Below are 15145 nucleotides of genomic sequence, written 5' to 3' on the forward strand. Positions count from 1 at the left end.
TGCTTTATGACATACACTGGGTGGAGTATATTATGGAAACCTGCTTGATTTAGCTGTCTTTGTTCCACAGATTGATGATGACAAAAGGCGTAATACTACCCAGAGGCTGCGTCAAGGCAAATATGACAAGAAGGTATATTTATTCTAGCACCTCTGCTATTCTTCACCCCTTTAGAAGTGTTCTTGTGCAAGGCAAATCTCAAAGTGCCATTCATATCCTTTCCCAGTTATTTGCAAACTTGTGTAGATTAAGGATAGAGTGGGAATCTTGTTTTGTTTCCAGGGCTCTATCTTTGGCATTGTCTTAGTGTTGTATAATAGGTGTAGTGGATCAATAGTACTGTAACAATTTGGAGAACCTGTAGGCTGGATGCAGAATGAAGACTGGATGTAGTAGATTCATTATACATTTTTAATGATTAATGATGTGTTATAGTCATAAAAGTTTGGTTCATTTCACCTGCTTCTGTGTCCAAACAATTTCAAAGCCAGCCACCCAGCCTCCTGCCTGCCTGTCTACTTGCCTATCTGTCTGCCTGTCTATCATTGTATAACTAATATCACAAAACATAAAAAGCAGCAATTTCCTCATTATTGCTTGAGCTAAATATAAATGAATAAAAACGTATTTCTAAAATATATTTGACTTATCCAATCCTTATATGATGAATTACTGTTTTTCTGCTATTATTTTCTTCCAATTGTTTTCATTTTCTAGGTGATAATTCTGAAGGATTTCAAATTCAGCGATGGGAATTTTACAGAGAGACAGAAGATAGACCTAAACAAGGTGAATGTTGAACTTACTATGTTCACCCATTAAACATGTCAAAAATAGTACAGATTGATTCTCCCTTTTCCAAAATGCTTGGGACCTTAAGTGTTTTGGATATTGGAATATTTACATATATGTAATGATAGATCTTGGAGATACCCAAGTCCAAATGTGAAATTCATTTACAGTATGTAATAATATGCTTTATTTTTATACCGCTTTTCTGAGGTGATCAAAGCGGTTCACAGAATCAATTTAAAACTTATACATCATAAAAACAACCTCAGAAAAACCAATAAAAATCGAACAACATGCAATAAAGACAAGCAAGATGGTGGTCGGGAGGAGGGCTTGTCTTCTTAGCAGGCAGAGGCCTGGTGTTGCTGGCCTGCTTCTCTCCCCCTCAAGATGGTGGTCGGGAGGAGGGCTTTACTTCTTAGCAGGCCTTTTACACATAGCCTGAAGGTAATTTTATACATAATATTTTTAATAATTTTGTACATGAAACAAAGTTTGCACACACTGAACGCAAAGATGTCACTATCTCAATCATCCATATGGGCAATTTTAGATTTTGGAGTATTTTGGATTTGGGAATTCCAGATAAGAGATCCTCAAGCTATAACTATTGTATAGAGTATAGGATCCTTTTTTCTCTCTTTCATCAGTCACCCTATAGAAGATTTTAATCCCATGAACTTCCTGCAACACGGTAGCTCTTACTAAAGAGGCAATCATATGGCAATACCTTTCTGTTTTTACTGTTGAATCATGGTTAAATTGGAAAGCATCAAATTACTGATTCTGCTGGACTCCTGTGCCTAATTCAGGACATAGTAGACCTAAATGGCTTGGGCCCAGGGTACTTGGAGGACCGCCTCTCTCCATACAATCCGCCCCGCACACTCAGGTCGGCCGGGAAGCAATTGTTAAGAGTTCCAGAAGCAAGATATTCCACCACCATACAGAGGGCCTTTTCCACCTCGGCCCCCAAGCTCTGGAACTCACTTCCCGGCGAGCTCCGCTTGGCCACCTCTCTGGACCAATTTAAAAAGGGGCTTAAAACATATCTTTTCCAGCAGGCATACCCCTAATACCCCCGAAGTTACTCCTCCTCTCCCCTCACTGTTGCACTACTGTGCTAGTTTGGGGAAAAAATATTATCTGTATTGCAGTATGTACTAATCAATGTTTTTATTGACTGATGTTTTTATAGTATTTGTGGATTGTATTATTGTATAATCTATATGTTGTAACCCGCCTTGATCTTGGGAAAGGTGGGCTAGAAATAAAGTTGTTGTTGTTATTATTATTATTATTATTATTATTATTATTATTATTATTCCAGGTGGAGGACCTCATGAAGATCTCTGTATCTCTTGTCCGTATCATTTCTTACATTATAAGTCATGCTTCTGTTTCTAATAAGTGGAATTTTGTTTTGTTCTAGCTCCTTCAAATAGACTATTACAACCTAACTAAGTTCTATGGAACAGTCAAGATGGACATGATGATCTATGGAGTGATTGAGTACTGTGAGAGAGGATCACTGCGGGTAATCAGTTCTGAAGCTCACTAACTTACTTGTACTACTACTACTACTATTCATCATCATCATCATATTGTGACTCCCCTAGTTGTTGTTTGAATGCAACTCCCATTACACTTTGCCATCATACCCAATGGTAAGGGATTGTGGAAGCTGCTGTCTGATAATAGCTGGAAAATCAGATGTTCTTCAGAGCTAAACTATACTAAATAAAGGCTCTAGTTTAGCTCTGAAAAACAAGTGATTTTTCAGCTATTATCAGACAGCGGCTATTAATTAAACAAAAGGTCAAAATTATGTATTGAAACATAATGATGCTAGTAGATTTAGGAAGGCTTCCTTTGGATCCACTGAAGTCATAGCTGTTAGCATGTGAAATATTTAACAGGATCTTACTTGGTGTATACACTCCATGGTTTCATGTCGCCTGTGTTGGGTTTTTGTTTCTATTTTTAGTCAGTCAAGTGATGGGTACATTGAGGAACCTAGGGTTATTATTGTTTTATTCTCCTACTGAAATGTATTAATAATTAATAGACTTTTTAAAAGTGTGAAAAAAGAATAGGATGGGAAGGGACTAGGCTGATTTTTCACAAATGATATGCACACCATAATCACTATTGTAATGAATGTGGTAGTATGTATAGCTGGCCCAAGTGAATCTCTGGTAAACAGCAGCCGGTCTCTGAAGGAGGACATCTAGGTCCCCTACATCTGAGAAATAGTTCCACCCAGCACTTAAATTCTTGTTTGTCTGGACAAGCACTTACAGTCCCGAGGCTGTCTTTCACTGTTTCTTGTCTTGCCCATTTAAATCAGGGTTTCAAGTTTTTCAGGGCCAAATTAGACAAGGTATAATCCATTAATTAGCTTTTAAAGAGTAAATTGCAGGTCCCAGGGTGGTGATGATGTGTTTTAGGAGATGGGGGCTTCAACCCCACTGCAGTCCTGATCTAGATCAGCCACCCCCATCTCCCTGCTATCCCATTCTCTTGCTTTAGTTAGTTTGGATCTTACTGAAAGCTTCAGAAGAACTTGAAATTTTGTTAACTATTTTGTGGCATTTTTGTTGCTCCTAAGAAACATGTTTCCTGACCATGGACTTTGGGATTTTTTCTTACAGACCAACACAGAGTGCTTCCATTGCTTTTTGATAACTTTGATAAAGAGTCTTACTAGAACCCCTTTATTTCTTTTTATTTCAGGATGTCTTAAATGATAACATTTCCTATCCTGATGTTACCTTCATGGATTGGGAATTTAAAATTTCGGTTATGTATGATATTGCCAAGGTACGTAGATGGGCGCCAGTCATGAATTAATGGAGAATATGCTTGCATTTGTACCATATGTTCCACTGATTAAATATCAGAGGTTAGAAGTAGTAATGAACTACAAACATCATAGTTACCTGTAATGAATTGTGCTTTTTAGTAATTATAGTATAACATTTACCATTCAAAATCAATGTAACAAGTAGGAACAGAACTGTTTTACTGGTACAATGAGTAACATTTTATAGTTACATTTAAGAGTTACTTAAACCCATTTTAAAGTATTTTGACGGGTTTTGAAATGCTTTATGCCATTTTCTTGTCAAGCCTTTAGGTTTTTTAAAGTAATGAAAAAGCAAGAAGAACACATTGAGCAATCTTTATAACAATATCATCAAGAAATTTCTCCTTAAATGAGTAATTGCTATGAATAACTGTTTAACTGAGTAATTACCATAAATAACTTCTTAAATACTGTAATGAGTAACAATACCATTTGAAAACAAAACAAAACATAACCTTGTAAGCTCTTTTGGATGTCAGGGTTTTTTTTTTTAAATAAAAGAACTTCAAATAGTTAGCCAGTTAAAAACCTTGTGTGCAGATTGCTCCCTCTCAATCTTTTCTCCCTCAGACTAGTCAATATATTTTTGTGATTACTCCCAGGCTGCTTCCAAGTGAAGCTTTTATTGTGAAATGGTTGCCCCAGTTTACAGAATTTTGCATGCAGTCAAGTCTTTTCTTTTTCCTGCAATCTGCTTCTCTTATTGATCTTATCAAAAGGACTACAGGCTGGCATCTTTTTCTATAGTTATGAAATCATAAACTAGAGTTACAATCTCATAAATGCTGGGGATTCATGTTTACATCTGTGACTCCCCAAATCCATTTTTTTCTGAAGGCTTTTCAAAGTGCTGTAGTTTAAGACACTTGGAAATGATGACTGCAGCACTTTCCTAGTCATAGAAAACATTGACCCAAGCAGTAGCGGCAGGACCCTAAAGTGTCTCTCCTGCTGACTATTCTCAACATGCCCCACAACCAGGAGAGTGTTGCAGACATCATTGTCATCATCATCATGATGTTTATTTATATCCCGCCTTCCACCCAGTTCAGGGACTCAAGGCAGCTAACAAATCTAAAACAGTCCAAGTTAAAACACTATAAAACATGCAAAATACAAGTTTAAAAAACAATTAAACAATTAAAACAATTACAAACATTGCATTATTAAAATTTAAAGTTTAAAACTCTTTAAAACATAAACAAAAACAAAACAGCATTCATTATTAATAATTTCCTCTTGCCCAAAATTTGCAGTGCCTCTGAAACCCTTTGGCTGGGGCATTGCCTGGCTGAAATGTTGGGGGTTTGGGGAGGGTCTGGCACTATGAAGACGTAAATATGATGATGGAGGTCTGTCATCGTAGTTATGTCTGATGATGCAGGATCTTGGTCATCTTTGGGGTCTATAGCCCTCTGAGGCCTGCTGGGGTAGGTAATGTTGGCCCCTAAGTTCTCACTGTTGCCCACCCCTGCTGCTGAAGTCATGGACAGTCAAAGACATTTTGTGCTTGAGGCCATTCCTCAAAAATTCATGTTACACAATCCTCAAACACCAAAGAAATTATTTTGGAATGTGAGGCACCCACAAGCACCTCTCTCCATTTCCCTGATAGCAAAAAGGCAATAGCAGCAACAAGAACAATATATTAATAACTAATAAATATATTAATAACCTAAATCTACCTATTGCCTCACTCTGTCAATGGCAGGACTGGCCTTTATAGAACAAAAGCACTAGCATTTGTATCTTCTTTATGACCTCGAGCTGCAAACTGGTGGCTTACAGTCATATAGAACACAATCTGTTGATATCCTCCTGCTGACTAGCCCTTTCATGTTGTTGTTGTTGTGTGCCTTCCATTTCCGACTTATGGCAACCCTAGGGTGAACCTATAACAGGGATTTCTTGGCAAGATTTGTTTAGAGGTGGTTTGCTATTGTCTTCCCCTGAGCCAGAGAGCATGTAACTTGCCCAAGGTCCCCAGTATCTGGATGCAAAAGAAAAGTGAGATCAGGAAGAAGCATGCATTTCTGCTTGCACTGCCTATAAGCCAGTCTCTTCCAGTGCAGATATATGACAGCTTTGAGGACAGCCAACTAAGTGGCCCAGGCCTTTATTGTGGCCTGGCAATATTGTCTGGAATCAAGGCCAGATATGTGGTGCAAGATGATGGTCAAAAATGACATTTATTTTATTTTATATTATTTTATTACCTTTACTTGCAGCAGAAATTAACTTTGAACCTGTCTTGAAGGAGAGAAGCTTCTGTAATGCAAATGCCATTCTGATCAGTGCAGGTTATACACCTGCATTACAAAGTACCTTAAGCAAGAACTGCTGTAAGCTTTATGGAGGAGGATAAATCTTATACCTTGATCACAGCCTACCAAACAAAGACTCCTCCATACCTAAACAAAGAATCCTCCATACCTAATCTAGAAGAAGGTTTTCTCTGTAACCAGTTCTTGTTTGAAATATCTTGATGTGTGGGTTGATGGTGAAATCCATGCTGTTTGGCCTTCTCAGCATGTATAAAGTGCCAGAAGAGAGGGTGTGCCAGTTTAAATAAGAACTTGTTAGTAAGAGCAAGTCAAAGTCTCCCTCCCCTATATTAATTTCCCTTAAAATATTAGGTATTTTTTCTTGTTGTTTTTCTCCTTCAACTTTTTGTCCACATTTTTGTGTTTTCACATTCACTTTCCTTAATCAAAGGGCTTTTTCTACTGCAGAAAGAATGCCCAGCTTCTAAGCATGTTATTAACAAGAATTGGGAAAGGAAGGATGGATAAAGAAACGGGAAATGTCCCTGTGAAAGAATGGTTGACCAGCTGGTTACCTGAAGTGCCTTCCCTCCTGTCATTTGATGGAAAGTGAGGGTACTTGTCAGAAAGTCTGTTTAGTCTCCTTTGACTGGATTTCTCCTTTTGTTTAGCCACACTGAATGCACCTTCAAATAATTAAAGCATTATTACCCTGCTATCCAGCTCCCAAATCCTCCCAGAGTAGTTTACAATGCCTCTCTGCAGGTTTACAATACTAAATATATATCATGAAAGGATGAGGAGGGAACACAAGGAAACTCAGGCAACAATTTGTAAAATTATATATTTCTTGGATGGAACTGAAAAAGTTCAGGGAGAAAGACAGAAACAATTCAGGGAAAGGAAAGGGTTAACAGGAGCTGGATTCTTAGCAAGAAAAGTGTAGTGGGCCTTAGTTGCAGCCTAATAGAGTAGACATTACTTCTCTCTAGGAAACATTGAATTGCAGTCCCATGACAAAGGCATGGAACTCTAAAAGGAAATGTTCAGATTCTTCACCAAATTGACATTCACATAAACTTTTGGGGGAAGGCATGGCAATTAATTTGATACAAAATGAATGTAAATTCAAAATGTTCATCTGGGAAATAAGTACATGGACAGTAACAATTTAAGCAGCTGATCTAAATCCTCTTAAAACGGGACCAGGATCCATTGTTTTTCCCCCTCAAACCAGTGAGGTGAAAGGTACAAGAAGCAAAATGAGAGGAAGCATAAAGGATGGGGTTTAGGTCATAAAAGAATAATCCCCTGCTGTCTGTTCTAGTAGACAGCAATGAGAGCAGGACCAGGGTATAGTTGTGGAGGTAGAGAGAGAAAAGAGGAAAAGTCTGGCACACCCCTGAAGAAAGGATCTGAAGATGTAAAAAGGTGGCAGGCTTAGGGTTTGGCAGAATAATTTGGGATGGATTATTTAACCTATGGAAGTGGCATTATATGGTGAGGTATTATTACTGTTGTTAATAGTGTTATATGTATTTATATCCCACCTTTTCCCTAGTCTAAGATTCAAGGTATCTTATAAAAGTTAAAATAGAAAGAGAGGGCTAAAAAAAATGTAAGACCCGGAGCAATGGATGCAAGCTAAAGGAGAAGAGATTCTGCCGCAACATTAGGAAGAACTTCCTGACAGTAAGGGCTATTCAACAGTGGAACACACTCCTTCCTCGGAGTGTAGTGGAGGTTCCTTCCTTGGAGGTCTTTAAACAGAGGCTGGATGGCCAACAATCAGGAATGCTTTGATTGAGAGTTCCTGCATGGCAGAATAGGGTTGGACTGGATGGCCTTGAAGTCTCTTCCAACTCTATTATTCTATGATTCTATGATTCTTTGATACCATACAAAATTCAAATATATAACTAAACTATCAATGATATTAAAAGCAGTTAAAAGCATAACAATAAATAAATAACTAGCAATAGATTTTAAAAAAACCTATGCATCAGATGAATTGCCCTGTGCCCTTGAGCAGTCAGCTCTCAAATGCCTGCCAAAACAAAAAAAGGGCTTCACCTACCAAGGAAAGGTTGGCAGGGAGGGTGTCAGTCTAACCTCTCCAGGAAGGCAGATCCAGAGCCTGGGAGCAGCCACCAGGGAGTCCTCTTCAATGTTCCTACCAGATGCCCCTTGGAGAGTGGTGGGACAGAAGGGCTTTATAGGATATAACTAATAAATAAATTTATAGGTTATAACTAGCACTTAGACTGGCAGCCAGTGGAGCTGTTGCAACAAGGAAGTTGTGTGTTCCATATAGGCAGGTCACAATCTGGCTGCAGTTCTTTGGCCCAGTGGAAGTTTCTCCTTCAAAGGCAGTCCCACATAGAGCACAAGAGAAGGTAGTATGGTGTAATGGCCTGTGTATACTGGAAAAATCTGGCTTTAAATTCCCTATCATTAAACTCAGTAGGGAATCTTGAGCTATTGTTTAGCATAATCTACCACACAGAATTGTTGTGAGGATAAAGTGAAGAGGGGAATGGACCTTGTATATAGCATTGAGCTCTATGGAAGAGAGGGGCTCACAAAACAAATAAAACATACTGTATGTATATAATTTATAAATAAATGACAACTATGATTTAAAAGATTATTCATTACATTTAACAGGACTTTTTTGTCAGAACTTGGAAGTGAACCTGAGTTTCTAGAGTTCCATGCCAGTTTGCTAACCACAAAATCTTGCATTCTTCTGCATAGCACATCCAGAGAATCCAGTGTTCTTCCCGATAGCATCTGCATTTATGGGGCATCTTAGAAATGCATTTCCTTCCGGCTAAGATGATAAGACTGGACAAGTTAACTAGTAGTTTCTGTAGTGGCCTGATTCCCTGCCTCAGTTTGCAAATCTAAGAGGGAAGAGCTCCCCTCCCTCGCCTCATAGGAGGCAGCTAGTGCTTAATAAGTGGATAATGGAAAGATGAACTAAATAAACAATATTTTGATAAGAATGATAGAGAAGTGGGACCAGAATGAAAGTAGCAGGACAGGACAGCTCTGTTCCTTATCCCATCTGAAATGTAAGAGAGCCAATCTATTAAAACTCTTCCTGGAATTGCAAAGAATTATGAGCAAGCCCATGCTAAGATAAGAGAAGTAAGTAGAGCCGCAGTTTCTATTTTCTGGGATCATTTTGTTGGTTGTTTACTGTGGCTTTTGCTAAACCAAACTCTCATGGTGAGAGTGAGTCATTTGTTCCTCTTTGATTAGTGGCCATTCTGATTAAGCACAGGAAGTGCCCAGAAGATCTAGTTCTGTATTGTTACATGCAACAGATATAGACCTCTATTCTGGGGCCACAACAAACTCCAGTGGGGCCTATGAGTTCTATACTGGATAGAATTTTCAAGAAGAGAAAAAAAATTATTCCCTTTGTTTCATTGGTGATTTAAAGGGGGGCTTTAGCATATAACTGTAACCTGAAGAGTCTAACTTGATTATTTGCAGAGTCTTCTTTACATAATATCTCAATACAAGATACAGACAACATCAGTTAAGATCATTATCTCCCATTTTTCTCCAGCCTACTTTTAAAAACTTTTTCAACTACTTGTTTGTCTAATGAAGAAACCTGCAGTTTCAGATGTTTGCCTGGACAGCTTTTAAAAAAATAATAACTTTTTTTGTTGTCCTGATAAAGGTATTAATACTATATGGATCTTGGAACTAGCTTAATGGCGATACTTTCCACATCAAAGTCAATTATATACACTTATTCTGTCTCCACAGTAAACCAATCAGATATAGAAGATATATACTTAAAAACATATTTAGGATCATGCAAGTCTGGGAAGTATTTTTATATCAGGAGGGGAACATGGGAAACGCTAGCAAACCTTAGTTTGCATTAACCTTTTATCTTGAAATCACTCCAAAATACCTTTAGTCTTGATTAAGTTCATAAGATAGGAGAGACATTTCTGCTCACAAAGGCAAGCTGTCCCCAAATGTGATTTTCATTTTGTAGTTATGCTTAACATTGACTCACACCTTATGGGACCATTTCACATCTCATCTAGAAAGGTAGTTGTGCAGTTTGCCTTTCCTGTGGCCATCATACTATTTTGGAAACAAGCTTCAGTCTATTGGCAAATGGAGGAACATAGACCTGTGTCATGTGTATGACATATTGAAAAACCCAGCTGTTACTGGTGATGTTAATCAGTGAAACCAGACAGACACTTGTCACCCTTTTCTTAACACAGGGGATGTCCTACTTGCATTCAAGCAAAACGGAGGTCCATGGGCGCCTGAAATCTACAAACTGTGTTGTAGATAGCCGCATGGTAGTGAAGATCACTGATTTTGGCTGCAATTCTATTCTGCCACCCAAAAAAGGTACACTAACGAGACTATTCATAATGGCATACAGCATCATGGCTACAAATCAGTGCTGTACCAAGTGGGATCAAAATTGCATTAGAGTGTTGCTTCTGACACCATCTGCATAAGGATCAGAGCAATGTTGAGTAGAAAGTTTTATGCTTTTGTTATTTCTTGGTAAGATATAAAATATCTCTCATACAATTCAGTTTCCTGCTGTGGAGGTGCTTTTTTTTACTGTCTTCTCTAGTATTCACTGATATTCATAATATATGGAATTTTAGATTTTTAATCCATGAAGAAAAAATGCTTATTTTTTATGATATCTGAGTTTACTACATGGCATCATGTTGCTTAGCATGCATTGTTTATCCTGTATATTGTAGAATGAGGGTGCAATATCTGATGCAGTTTGCATCTTTTGTACAAGTATATTCAAAAAATCATGTATTTATATTGTGTGCATATGTCCTTCCAAGTCAGTTTATGGTGACCTCATGAATTTCATAGGGTTTTCTTAGGTAAGTAATACTCCGAGGTGATTTTGCAGTTCCTTTCTCTGAAATATAGCCTACAGCATCTGGTATTTGTTGGTGGTCTCCCATCTAAGTACTAATCAAGGTTGACCTTGTTTATCTTATATTAGTACAATTGATGAAGGATGAATTGTAGCACCTAGGGGAAGAAGCCTGCATACAGTTGCCATAAAGGAAATAGGGCACTGAAGAAAAAAGCTGTTCAATGCTAGCAGATTTTGTCTGCTGTCTCTCATTATCATTGTGTGGCACTGAGAAAAGTACAACTGCTAGTGTAAGTTCACCAACAGGATTCTGGCAACTGACTGCTGTTGCAACTGAAACTTGAAATTAGCAGTCATGAAAAAGATAGGAGACTGCTGAAGAAATAGGGGGTGAACAGGAAAAGACTCTTGTTAACAAATAGGAACAACTGAGATAAAGGTATACAATAAAGTTCACCAAATTATGGCAAGCATTATATCAGCATTCTTTATTGTGATCTATAGTGAGATCCAGCACGGTGATCTAGTGTGGTGATTTGTTGTGAGAGCCAGAAAGGTGTAGTGATTTGAGTACTGCAGTAAGACTCTGGAGGCCCCAGGTTCAAATCCCTGCTGAGCCATGGAAACCCACTGGATGACCTTGGGCAAGTCACACTCTCTCAGCTTAAGAGGAAGGTACTGGCACATGAATTTAACTGAATCTTGCCAACCCCCTTCTCCCTCTATGATAGTGTTGCCATAAATCAGAGTTGACTTGAAGGCACTTAATAGCATAAAAAATTAGGTGTACTTGATCCCTGCTCAGCCATGCAAACGCACTGGGTGACTTTGGGCAAGTCATGCCCTCTCAGCCTAAGAGAAAGGAAATGTCAAACCCACTCTGAACAAATCTTGCCAAGAAAAACCTATGACATATGATCAGAATATCACTCACTTTTTAATCTGTTAAATGAACCACATTGTGATACTTTTAATCTTTTACCATTTACATATATGTAGCCTTAAATTTATATTGCTCAACTTCCTGCTGTTTGTGCTAATGGAACCACATCAGATTCCATATGTAAATAGTTCTTTCTCCCCAGTTATGGCAGTCAGGCAGTTAGTTGCTACTAATTAGCTCTTTCTAATCTCATGAATAAATAAGAAATAATTTTGCTGTGAACTATGGCCTCATAGCTGGAGCAGAGATGGACAGAGCTCTTGTATGGGGGTTCACTTTTGCTTTTTACCAATAGGTTCCAAGGTCCATCAGTTGGTTTAATATGTTGGGGGTTGCTCATATGAAGTTCAAATTAACTTGCTATATTCATTGTCAAATAGACAAATATGGGAACAGAGACAGAAATAATCTCTTATTCTGCTCTGGATTCTGCTTTTCTCCTCCAAGGATAATCTTCAAACCCTTCTGTATATGCTCCCAGAACAGATGTTGTCTCTGAACTCCTCCAGACAGAACAAATGTGCTGGGAGGTTGCTGTATTTGTTTCAGTAGTTTTAAAAATCCAAATGATGTTTCTGTTGTTCTGGAATCTTTTACTGCAATTCCCTGCACCAGATGAACAGGTTGCTCACCTGTAACTGTGTTTCTTCGAGTGGTCATCTGCGAATTCACACAAATGGGTTTATTCTGCGCCTGCGCAGCAATCCTCGGAAACTTCTAGAATCTCCAGGCAGAAAGCTATGTATCTTTCTGCAACTTTTTGGCGGTAGCCCCGCCCACCCATATATAAGGCCCCTGGTGGCCCGCTCCTCTTCAGTTCCGAATGAGCCGCTAATCAGCGCGGCAACAAGCGTTGTCAAATGAGCAGACACTGAGGGGATGGATGGGCGGGTTTGTGTGAATTCGCAGATGACCACTCGAAGAAACACAGTTACAGGTGAGCAACCTGTTCTTCTTCTTCGTGGTCTCTGCGAATCACACAAATGGGTTTAGACTAGCGAGCTGTAGTCAGTGGAGGAGGGAGTGTCAATAACCAATAAATTGCATAACCAATAAAGTATGTAAACCAAACAACTGTGTTATTTATTAACAGTGCAACAGGTCTAATGCATGGCAGAAAGTAACACTGCCCTCCCAAAGGCTGCATCATGCCTGGCCCTTGCGTCCAGCCTATAATGTCTAATGAATGTCAATGGCTGGGACCAGACAGCCGCCTTACACACATCCTCAAGGGGAATCCCGGTCAAAAAAGCTGAGGATGCAGCTACCGCCCTAGTTGCATGGGCTCTAATCCGACCTGGTAGAGGCTTCCCTGCCAGATCGTAGCAAAGGTGGATGGTGTTGGCCACCCACTTGGAAAACCTCTGCGGTGACACCGGCAGCCCCTTCTTAGCTTCGGAGTAACACACGAAAAGTCTCTCTGAACGCCTGGAAGCGGCAGTCCTGTTCAAATAGAACGCCAGCGCCCTGCGGACATCCAGGGCATGGAGTTGGCGCTCAGAGTCTGTGGTCGGATTAGGAGCAAGAGTCGGCAAAACAATGTCCTGGTTGATGTGAAAGGCAGACACCACCTTAGGCAAGAAAGTGATGTCTGTACGGAGCACCACCTTGTCCTTATGGAAACGAAGGAAGGGTTGGTCCATCCTTAGGGCACACAGTTCACCAGCTTGGCGGGCTGACGTGATGGCTACCAGAAAGGCCGTCTTCCAAGTCAGGAGTCTCAGGTCCGTGGTAGCTAAGGGCTCAAAGGGCTTGGATACCAAACGTGCCAGGACTGTGTCTAGACACCACTGCGGTGTAGGGTCCAGAATCGGTGGATGTAAATTGTTGAATCCCTTAAGGAATCTCTTTATGAGAGGATCCCCAAACAGAGAAGGTTTGTCCTGAAATAGGTAGTGAGATGAAATGGCTGACAGGTAGCACTTGATAGAGCTCAAGGAGAGACCTGCGCCTGTTAAAGCCATAAGGAATTCCAGGACTATCGGGATGGAGACACGGGATGGTGGAATGCTCTTTGCTTGTAGAAAGGTTAGGAACCTATCCCATTTATAGGCATAGGACCTCTGTGTGGATGGTCTCTGTGCTGCCTTAATGATATCCTGTACACCGGATGGAAGTGTCCTCAGGATCGTATCCTCCATGCTACCAATGGGAGAGATTGCATCTCGGGATGGTGGACTCGTCCGTCGTGGAGAGATAGCAGGTCGGGCCGGTGCTCCAAGCGGAGATGATCTTGCGCCCGTTGAAGGAGCGGAGCAAACCAAGGCTGTCTGGGCCACCACGGGGTTATCAGGATTGCGTCCGTGTGGTCTGCCAACATCTTCGAGAGGACCCGTGTGATCAGAGGAAACGGAGGGAAGGCATACAGGAGGCCCTGAGTCCACTTGAGCTGGAAGGCGTCCCCTTCCGATCTCAGGTCTCTGTACCGTGAGCAAAATCTCGCAGTGTGGGCGTTCAGCCGGGAGGCAAACAGGTCGAGGAGGGGGGTTCCCCAGCGATTGAAGAGTCGGGACACCACCTCTGGATGCAGTCTCCACTCGTGGCAAGTGGAAGGTGACCTGCTGAGATGATCTGCAAGGTCGTTCTGGTCGCCGGGCAGATGGATGCATTGCAGCAGAACCTTGTGTTCTATACACCATTCCCAAATGCGGATGGTGACTGACAGCAGAGTCCTCGACTTTGTACCACCTTGTTTGTTGAGGTGGTACATGACGGTGGTGTTGTCGGTGAGAAGAAGTACCACCTTGTCCACGAGGACCGACTGAAAGGCTCTGAGTGCTTTCTCCACGGCAAGCATTTCCAGGACGTTGATGTGGAGAGTAGCTTCCGCCGGTGACCATTTGTCCTTTATTGTAAGGTCCAGTGTGTGGGCGCCCCATCCCTGCAGGGAGGCGTCCGTAGTGAGGGAGAGATCTGGCTGAGGAGGTAGAAATGGCATCCCTACACAGACGTTGTTGGACTGGAGCCACTATCGTAGAGACCTCTGTACAGTCCTCGGGATGGTGAGCAACTTGGTAGCCGTGTCTCGGACGGGATCGAAGACGGAGAGAAACCAAGATTGAATGGGTCTGAGGCGCAGTCTGGCCCACGGTGTGACGAAAGTGGTAGAGGCTAGGTGACCCATGGCGACTTGTACGGCACGGGCCTGAAGGCGTCTTTGGCGGAGGCAGGGCTGCAGAGATGTACAGAGGGTCTGAAACCTTGTCTCTGGAAGGAATGCCTTCCTCTGTACAGAGTCCAGTGTTGTCCCTATAAAGTCTATTCGATTGGAAGGAATCAAGTTGGACTTGTCGAAGTTGACCTGTAATCCCAGTGCTTGCAGCAGGGATAGGGTGAATTCGAGTTGCCCGAGTAAGATGTCCTTGGAGGGCGCTGT

General features: G+C 40.9%; 1 protein-coding gene across 1 annotated transcript in view; it reads left to right on the forward strand.

Annotated features, from left to right (window-relative positions):
* Positions 1–15145, forward strand: part of GUCY2C (guanylate cyclase 2C) — a 56390-nt gene that overhangs the window by 19967 nt on the left and 21278 nt on the right. The window contains exons 9-13 of the mRNA XM_089526619.1: positions 71–133; positions 719–790; positions 2226–2330; positions 3530–3616; positions 10189–10321. Of these exons, the coding sequence (XP_089382745.1) occupies positions 71–133; positions 719–790; positions 2226–2330; positions 3530–3616; positions 10189–10321 (460 nt within the window). The remainder of the gene's footprint in view (positions 1–70; positions 134–718; positions 791–2225; positions 2331–3529; positions 3617–10188; positions 10322–15145) is intronic.

This window comes from Sceloporus occidentalis, unplaced genomic scaffold (genome assembly GCF_023333645.1).
Source record: "Sceloporus occidentalis isolate IW3139 unplaced genomic scaffold, rSceOcc1.0.p SCAF_5, whole genome shotgun sequence".
NCBI lineage: Eukaryota > Metazoa > Chordata > Lepidosauria > Squamata > Phrynosomatidae > Sceloporus > Sceloporus occidentalis.